Source organism: Andrographis paniculata, unplaced genomic scaffold (genome assembly GCF_009805555.1).
Source record: "Andrographis paniculata isolate CXL003 unplaced genomic scaffold, ASM980555v1 Contig71END, whole genome shotgun sequence".
NCBI lineage: Eukaryota > Viridiplantae > Streptophyta > Magnoliopsida > Lamiales > Acanthaceae > Andrographis > Andrographis paniculata.
The window spans coordinates 697,966-708,273 of record NW_026137608.1 but is presented as its reverse complement, the minus strand read 5'-3'; the positions used below and the strand labels follow the sequence as shown (position 1 = coordinate 708,273).

The 10,308-nt window shown below is 31.9% G+C and overlaps 1 protein-coding gene across 1 annotated transcript; it reads left to right on the top strand.

Annotated features, from left to right (window-relative positions):
* Nucleotides 1-280: 280 nt before the first annotated feature.
* LOC127264716 (uncharacterized) lies at nucleotides 281-9,265 on the top strand. The gene is made up of 4 exons (XM_051294217.1): nucleotides 281-346; nucleotides 8,325-8,555; nucleotides 8,695-8,798; nucleotides 8,968-9,265. Exons 1-4 carry the CDS (start codon nucleotides 281-283, stop codon nucleotides 9,119-9,121), a joined length of 555 nt encoding a protein of 184 aa, XP_051150174.1. The 3' UTR covers nucleotides 9,122-9,265.
* The last annotated feature ends 1,043 nt before the right edge of the window (nucleotides 9,266-10,308 follow it).

Here is a 10,308-nt window from a genome sequence, read left to right as displayed (position 1 = left end):
AAAGGTCTTTGATAGGCCGAGCGGTTGGCCACATGAGGATTCAAACCAAAATGAACCCTTAAAACATGCGCAATTTCTTCATGATCCAAATGAGGTTGTTGATGATCAGGGATATGAATGGGATCATGTATATGTCCCCCTTGTCTGTCTTCCCTTACGATATTCGGCTGAGTATTATCAACTCTTGGTCCCAAAGGAACATTATTTGGGAAAGTTAGATGAGTCTTTCCCCTATCTGTTCGGTTGAAAGTTGTGGCGCTTGGTAGTGTACTATCAACGTATGATAGCCCTGCAAATGTTGATCCTGGAAAAGTTGCCTGAAAGCGAGAAGGTGACAAGGCTGGAGGTGTGTTTGAATGTAGTGTGACTTTGGACAACGCCTGATCCAACATGTTCTGCATTAAATTATGTTGATCGTGCAACATTGTTTCTATGGTAGTCATCTGTTGATTGTTCAATTGCTGAACATAAGTCAACCATTCAGGTTGCACTTGAGATGTCCCTCATGTAGTAGGAACAACTGATGTTGGATTTGATGTTGTTGCAGAAACTCCGACGCCGGTGGGGTTGTTCTGAGATTGAGTGCTTGCCATTGTATTTCTACTGATAATTCGCCCAGAATGTAAACGTATGAAGTCGTTATTGGAAGTAGGATTAGCTATCTTGCTTTCTCTCCCACTGTGGTCACCAATTTGTTGATACCGATTTTCAACAATAAAAAGTAAAACCCGAAAATAGAAATTATCTTCGAATTTGATAAAATAAAATGCCTGAGATTTAAGAATCTCTAGACACCGTACGATATATAAATAAAATAGAAAAAAATAAATACTACAGACTGTAAAAGTAAAATGGTGATCCCCAAAGGAAATTCCACTGAATTTGATGTCGATTGAAGATTGAAGATCCTTTTTCAAAACAGACCCAAATCCTTAAATATTCCCTAAAGAAACGTTTTTAACCGTCGTCTAGTCGGTTACAGCAACTGCTATCAACTGCCCACCAATTCCTCCTCTATTGACACGCGTCCTAACCGTCTCACCAACCGCTCCTACCAGTTACAAAACCTAACTGGCTCGACCGACCGCCTCTGGCCACTTTACCTCCTTAAATGGACGGCTGGTCCCGAACAACTACTCAACCGCTCAGTAATAACCCCTGGCTCCTTAGACGGACTGCAGACCAACCGACTCCCTTGAGAACCCTGTAACCAACTGGTGGGCCTAACAACGGGCCCACATATCTCCCTATTTTGGGCCTTTTACCCTAATTAAAATTTCGTACGTAACACTTTTATTTGGCTTTTAAAGAAACAATAAAATAGATAAATAAAAAAAACGATAATAAATACGTCCTCAAAACTTTGGGGTTAGACATCTATCAAATTAAACAACTTACTACTAGACCAAATATATGTGCTTTCTATTAAGTACATTATCGAGTTTATGATATTTGAGTACATCACATGTCTCATATATTCGATAGTTTTTATTATTATTATTATTATTTTTAGACTTTGGATATTGTTACTTCTCATTCTTTTAAATTCATATTTTGTTAGTTGATAATTTCTAATTCTTGTAAGCTATTTAGAACAGTTTTAAATTCAATGAAATATTGAGGTGCCTAGCAGCCTGTTCAATAACATCAATATATTAGTTTATGATTCATAAATTAACACATGATTTCGCTTCACCTTAATTGTAACGGTTCACTTATGGTGCTAATTAATAGAATTATCATCATGCTGATTTAATCTTAGCCATAGTGTTGTGATTTTATAACTTGTCAAACAACAAAAGCACCAGCAAGAAAGTGCCAAAAGGTAAAGATGATTTCTGAAAATTAGAAAATTAACAACCTAGCTAAACAAGGTTTAAAAATATAATTAACCAAAACAAACAAGCATAACACAGATGAAAGAAGATTTGCTAATTCTGATAATTGAATTTAGCAATGCTAGGAGTGAATCAGTATGGTATACAAAAAATCATACCGCATACTATATATACTGTGCCGAAATATTCGACATAATAGTTTTCATACTGATATCATACCAAAGTTTTGGTATAATAGATATACTTACTATGCTGTACCGATAATTCAGTATACCAAAATTTTCGACATATACAAATTTTTTTTGGTATGTTGGTATTACAAAAATTTCAATTTACATACTATTCACTGTCAGAAAATTAGGTTATAGTTGCGGTAAAAAAAGTCACAGTTTTAATACAAATTGGTGACTTTTTACTAAAAAGTCACGGGAAAATATACGGAACCATTTCCGTGGAATTTTGCTGGTGACTTTTTTTAAGTGGTGCATTCCGTGACAATAAGTTATAGAATAATACCATGACATGTCCGTGACTTTATATAGCAATAAAAACTGCAACAAAATTTCGTGAATATTTTATAATGGTGACATTTTTGTGACAATAAGTTACAAAATAATACCATTACACCTCTATGACTTTATATTATCGAAAGTTGTAACAATTCCGTGATTTTATATTTTTGAAAAAAAATAATTATTATATTATAATTTTTGTTCAATGTAACCACACATGATTATTTTTTTCGGAATTACTTCGTACCACACTATTTTTCAACCAATGACCTTATAGTTATTTTTTAATTTAATCTGCAAGTCGAAGGGTTTCGAATTAGTGATCTTATAGTTATTAAAGACTTACACAACCTGTCATGCCAACTTAGCTATCTACTCTAAAATGTTCCTTTTTGTTTGTTATTATATTTTAACTATATAAATATTATTGATTATAAATTTATCTTTAAAAAATATATACATATTTATTTAATATATCCTCATGAATTTTTAACAAAAAATTGAATTGTTACGAACGATATTGAATAAAGATATTGAAAATAATTTTATTATTTTGTTATTACTTTGAATAGCTACGAACAACAATAAGAAAAATTTGTAGTTGTTTTCATTTCTTGTGTTGTAATATTTGATTTTAAAAAGTTACGAAAATTATACTATGCCAATATCTGTAACAATCTAAAATGTTGAATATATTTTGGTTATTTTTTCCGCAACTTAAAATAGTCAAGAAAAAATTTCGTGACAATTTTTGTGACGAAATAGTCAAAAGACACGGAATAGAAATATCTTGGACATTTTCGTTACATAAGCCGTTACTTTAAATAGTCACGGAAAATTGTTTGTATTTTTTTCTACAAATATTACTTACGGAATAGTCAAAGCAAAAAGTTGTGACATAAATTTGTCATGAAATTACATTTTTAATTGTCACAGATTAAAATTTGCAATAAATTTCCACAATTATCAACATTTTTTCTAGTAGTGCCGTATCAAAATTTTGGTATAGAAAATATTTTGATATTCATCCGATTAGATAAGTACGGTATTTCAGTATTTTTTTTCCACCCATAAGCAATCCAAAGTTCACTCCCTAATTCATGTTCACACTGGCGGAACACCGCCGCTGCCGATAACAGCGACGACCGACAGGTAGGTTGCAACTTCCGGCGGAAACAACCAACAAACAACTCCGACAGAAAGATGGGCGGAGTCCTCCTCTAGCAACGGCAATACCGGCGCTTCGGACCGGCAAGTTCACGGTGAACAACTCTAATTGGATGACAACTCCGATGATTCCTTAAATGTTTCTTGAACGACGATGTTGTTATAAATTTTGGTCTAAGCTTTTTATTATTGAGACCAATTTGAATCCAACACTAAATATACACAAAGCTCAAAATAAATGGCCATAATACCTTGGTTTGGCCCATTTCCGTGCTGACCTACTTACTTGTCCAACCCGACCCGCATAACCCATGCACCGGCTGCTGACCCGCGTCCTTTGTTATATTGAAGCCTGACCTCTTTTAATTTGATATATATGAAGATCTGTTTCCTAACATGTATCACTTTATTCAATATATGTTTCTTAGCCTTATATATTTGAAGATCAATCTCATTACTTTTCAAAATATTTACTCCATTATACAACATAATTATATCTACTGTATTTTATAGTAAATTTTATACCATGGTAAGAAATGAGAATAACATGTAATAAGATAAAAAGACTATAATTATTTATAGGATGTGGATCCGATGCTGATGGACACCATACTGATAAATTTTGGATCGTTCATCATAGTAGATGAAAATCGAATTACTTAAAATTGAAGAGTGGTAGATGTCTTTTTGAGTTTAAGAAGTTGTTGATTTTGTAAATCTGTGGAGTCTGCATACATTCAATATTGAAATATATCAAACAATATGCTGAATGTTTTATTATAAAATGCTTTCCCATAAATAGGAAGATGTTGAGTTCTTTAAACTCATCAAATATGGTGTTGTATAACATAATATAAAATGATTCCCTTTGCATAGGTTAATGCTGAAGTCAACTGAACGGGATGCTAATTTATTTCTTTTAAAATTAATTTCAATGTTTTAATTTAAATATGATTGCTAATATAGTTTTACCATATTCTTAACACACCAGACGAGATTCTAATAGTTACGTTAATATCTAAATCTTGAAAAGCTATGAAAAAAATTAGATGAACACAATTATATAAATTATTATCCAAATCCGACTAAAAGTACCATAATTCAATCCAACAAATTGAATCCAGTAAATTCAATCCAATAAATTGCATAAGGTTATAAGGTATTTACTCTGGTTTGTAAATTTCATTGCATGTCAATCTATTAAGTTTGCATATATTCAATGCTAAAATATGTCAAACAATATGCTGGGATTTTTATTATAAAATATTTTCTCATAAATAGTAAGATGAAGATTCCTATATTTAAACTTCTAAGTTTTTTTAATTGTGTTGTAAGATTCTGAATCCTTTTCCTAATGAATGCCACATCGAAGGAGGAAGCTGCATGTTGGAAGATTTTGAATTTTTTTCTAATAAATGTTGCATTGAAGGAGGAAGAAGAATGGAGGATTGAGGTAGTTATATAAATTAGAAGAACTAAAAAAATTACTATTATATCTCTAAGTTAATACAAGTCATTAATTCAATCACTATAAAACTGAATTTTATTATTCAGCATGTAATCCTAGCCGTCATTTATATTATCACATGTTGTCTTAATATTTTGTTTAAGTTTTGTAAAAGTATTATTATTTTCATCAATCGTCTTTGAAAGATCAAGTTTGAAACTAATTTTATTTTGCCAAAGGGTTAGGAATAGATGTAGAAGTTTAAGTATACAAATCAATTACTCTATCCTATAAAATTTTAGTTGATTTCTATCTTTCACTTTTCTTATTATATGATCAACTAAGTTTAAAATAATGCAAAATAAAACCAACTCATCTATTCCAACTCATCTATTTCAACTCTCTTTCCAAGAGGATGGTAAGTTGGATATTATCCTTTAACTGATTTTATTAATTTTCGAGTTATTAAAACATTTCTTATTTTCTATTTTCAAACAACATTATTACTACCATTAAAAAAAATAGTAGAATATTAAAATAAGCAATTATACTAGCCACATTTTGAACTTAAACGCACAATAAACAACACACTTGAACGAAACAAACAAATCTTGCAATATCTATATATATATATATATATATAACATCACACAAGAAAAAACAAGAACCTACAAAATTGAATGAAAGATCCTTTGACACCATAGGTTTTAACTATACTCATAAGGTAGGGTCAAGAATGCTCAAAGCCAAAACAATCTTGATAGATAGTTATAAGACACAATATATAACAATATAGAGAACTAAACAAATAAGACCACAAATCACACCGTAAAAATTCACCAATAACAAGATTTAGGGGTTAAGAAAGTTTGTACCAACTCCAAACACTTTCACTGTGAATTATTGAATTCCTAAAAATAAGAATACAAACTTTTATGTAGCCAAGATAGAAAATAGTTAGCTACATATAGTATCACACCTTGATAGAAGTATATCATCTTGTATATATGATCACCAATCGTGTTTTGGATATCACGGCCTTTAATATATGATTTTACAAAACATTTTTGGGATCTTTAGGGTAACTAACAAATATAACATAAAAGAATTTATTTCGAGAGCACTTACCTATGATTTTAAAACCATATACAATTTCTATTTCACCAATAAAAATTAAAAGTAGTTTTAGAGTTTTAAAAATAGTTGTAAAATTTTAGATCCTGTTTACAAACTCATAGATCTAAAATTTAAAAGTCTTTAACAATATCTACAAATATGATATTTATGATTATAAACAAAAACTTTTAAGGATCTAAATTTCAAATTGTTCTATCACATATTATATTCAAGATCTTTCACAATTTGAAACTAAACCTCATAGATCTAAAAAAAAAGATCTCTTAAAACTATGATTTTTTATTTTTTATATATTTTTTTATGAATCTAATTCTAAACGACTCAAAATAAAAGATTCAAAGATTGAGTTCATTAAGTTTTTTCATCATACACAATTTTTGAAAAATATTACTAAAAATACATTATATTGTAACACCTCGATCGACTCGTATCAGAATATTACGGTCACATCAAACCAAGAGATTTGATTTTAATCTAGTTGACCCACCTAATTTGATGTTAAAGTTCATGTAATGAAAATAAAAGATTCAGAATTCATAAAATAAGGAAATTTCTTTTCTTTTAACAATTGTGTTGAGAGGAATATAGTTTAGGTTTCAGAACTCGTTTTACAATATATTAGTTAATATTAATAGAATAATATTTCTTCTGTCCCGGTCCAAAGTACCCTTTTAGATTTTTGTAGTATATTTAAATTTTATTGGTTAGTTAAAGTGTGTAAGATAGTTTGACATTTTTTTTGTACTTTGTATATATATTAACTGTACGTGTAAAGATACATTTGTAATTAATGTAAAAAATTAAAGTATTTTAGTATTAATTTATAACTACTTTACTATAATATAAAATAAATAGTTTTTTTTAATAGGACATACGAAAATAATAAAATTGATACTTCTAGTTTGGGCGGATGGAGTAGTATTAATTGATTAATTAAGTATTCTGAGTCTGACATTAGTCTCATCATGATGCATAGAGTGAATTTTTTTATTCAACATCACCAAATTGCTGAGTAAGTAGTACAAAATTATACAAGTAAAAATTAAATTATTATGACTTTCACTAACTGAAAAAATGACATTTGGCATGGATAAAGAGGTGTGAAGTATCGCCGTCAAATGTAGTACAAAAAAAACGCACCAAAATATGAAAATAAAAACATTGGCGATAAATAATTATTGTTTTAAGTAGGCATTTTTTATGCACCTAATTCTTAATTTTTTTAATAAAATCTGAAGGGGCCAAGTTGATACCTATAATAATAATAATAATAATAATAATAATAATAATGATAATAGTAGTAGGTACTACAATCGGTGCCTATTAGGTAAAATAAATAAATAAATAAACAATGCAGGTACCACACTTGGCGCTCATGGACGAAACTAGGTGGGGCTTAGGGGCACCCTGTTAGCCCCGAAATATATATTTTTTAATTTAAAAAATAATAAATTTGTATATTTTTAAGTAATTTGCCCCCTCAAAATTTTAACTTTATTTTTATATGTATAAAAAATAATAAAATTTATGTAATTTATTGATTTTTTTTAGTATTTAATTTTATAGTAAAAAATAATAAAATTTATATAATTATATTAAATTTTTTTCTATTTCAAACATATATTATTTTTGTTCGACATTTTTTATCTTTTATTTTTTTTTCTTTTTTACACTGCTGCACCAAAGGAAAAAAAATATTGAATTAGCAGAAATAAATTTATATTTTGCCCCCGAAACTCGATGGCTAGTACTCTTATTTTTGTTTTTATCTTACTTCTTTCTACGAATGTACGACAATGTTAATTATTTTTTTAAAATAAAAAATAGAGGCCCAAACAACTGCGCCTAAGTTGTATAATTATTTTTTAAAAATAAAAAAGGAGGTGCGAAAATCCGTGCTTCTACTATACATTATTTGTTTAAAATAAAAAGAAAGCGCGAATGATTGCGCCTTAATTAGGTGCCGTAGACCGCGCCTCTATCATACAATTATTTTTTTAAAATTAAAAAAGAAAGTCAGAAACAATCACGCCTTAATTATAAAATTATTTAAAAAAAATAAAAGTAAGGCACGGACAATAGTGCCTTTACCATAAAAATATTTTTAAAATAAAAATATAAGAATAACATGCAAATTTGAATATCTATTTAAAAAAAATAAAAAAGTCAAGGAGGAGTCGAAAATTGTGCCTCAGTTCTTAAAAACAAAAACTTAAAGTGTAGCAGTGCCCAAGTCCCCACTTCTCTCCATTAAATATCAAACAATATTTGGCAATCCGCCACCCTAATCAAGATCCTCCACAGCCGGCGGAGTTGTCAGATCTCCGATCTCCCGTGGAGCGACTCACCTGGGGAATCTTACACAACTTTCCCGAGATCCAGACGCACCCGCTCGTCATTAGCTGGTTCATCACCAAATTTGGATACAGAGCAGCCCTGGCTACTCTGGCTCAGGTACAACAACTTCCTAATTCTCTTGTGTAAAAGTTGGGGTTTGGAGGATTAGCTTAGGTGCAGCGGTTTAGGATTTTGTTCTTGTATGTTGTTTGAAAGGTTTACTTTTTGGAATTAATGATATGGTTGATTATCTCAGGATGATTCGTATGAGGATAGTTCCACAAGCACCAGTGGAGCTGATTTTGTAAATGCTATTTATTTTGATGTCGCCGTATCCTTTATGTATAATATGGAACCTATGTAAGTTCTTAGCTACTGTTTATATTTGTTGTCTTTCTTAGAACATGGATACATAGATGTGTGCACATATAAGTTAGATGATAACTAAATTATAGTCCATGTTATTCAAATATTTTGCGTAAACTCTAAATCTTGTTGTATACATCCAAAATTAATTGGGCCGGCCCAGTGCAAGTGCAGCCCAAGTCCAAGGACATTCGCGGCCCAACATACGGCCCAAAATAGTAGACGGACCTTCTGACCCGTCTAGCCCATCGTTGAAGGAAGTCCAGCTCGACTTGGAAGCAGTCCAACGGATGCAAGAAGGTCAAAGAAGTAGTTAGAAAATTGTTGGAGTTGTTGGAGAAAAAGGTTGGATAAGATCTTATTCAAATAAATTCAAAAAATTAACTATTTAAAGAAGATCCAAAAGAGCAAAAAAGGAGACGCCATTCATCATGAATCTTCTTCTTTTTTCATAATTTTTCTCTGCATTATTTTTCTTGTAATTTTTCCAGATTTTTATAGTTTTCTTCGATTATTTCTAATTTAATTTTCAGCTTCGTTCTTGTTTATTTTATCTTTTTTTTTTCATCAATTTTTCGGTTATGGCGAGATAGTCTGGATCCTTTCTTGAGGAGGCCGGGGAACCCTACGATTAAATCAATTCCGACAGGCTTTTCCGATTAAACCGTCGGTGGAGATTTTTTTACGACAACAGATTGGCATGCCTGGTGGGACTCCGACGTCTCGCGACTTTTACATGCAACTTCGAGAGAAAATTGATACTGCCATTGATTATGGAGATGTCAAAATACAAATCGTCAACGATTTGTCATCGCACCCAGCTTAGAAAGCTGCTCCGCACGACGAGACTTCCGTTGTTGCTGGATGGCCGGACCAGAACATTAGTTTTCCAGCCAGCGTCCTTTAGGAGCAGATCCGTGGGGAAATTCGGTTGTCCTTTCACGGATCCGCCCAAGAACTATCGAAATACATTAGCTACGTTTTGAAACCCACCATTTGGAACGAGTTTGCGCTGCTTCTGGAGGAAGAAACTCGAAAAAGAAAGGCCCGGAAGGTTGATTCCAACCAACCAGAGATTTGGCCTCCCGCAGGCTTTACAACCAGCTTCGCAACAGATCCGACCTCCCAGGCACTTAAGTATGACCATGTTACTTTTTTCGGTAGAGATACCGAATCTGGAGGACCACCGATCACCATCCAGAAGGTCGAAGGATCTCAAGCGTCAACCAGGCAGGCCTCTTTTGGGCCGCCTCCAACCGACGGATTTGGGATGACCTTCGGGTCAGTTTCATCAATACCACATGGGCAAAATAATCCCCTATTTGCTAGAAATACTTTCAGAACCGTAGTCACCACTCCAGGCCTTCGAAGAAATCCAATGGCCGGATAAAAGACTTCTAATGCATGGGGGGCAGGGCCGACATTGATTCCAGCACCTTCCTTGGTCCCAAAGCCTTCTGGAATGACTTGGGAACCAGGGGACCAGTCCCAACACCATCCCGAT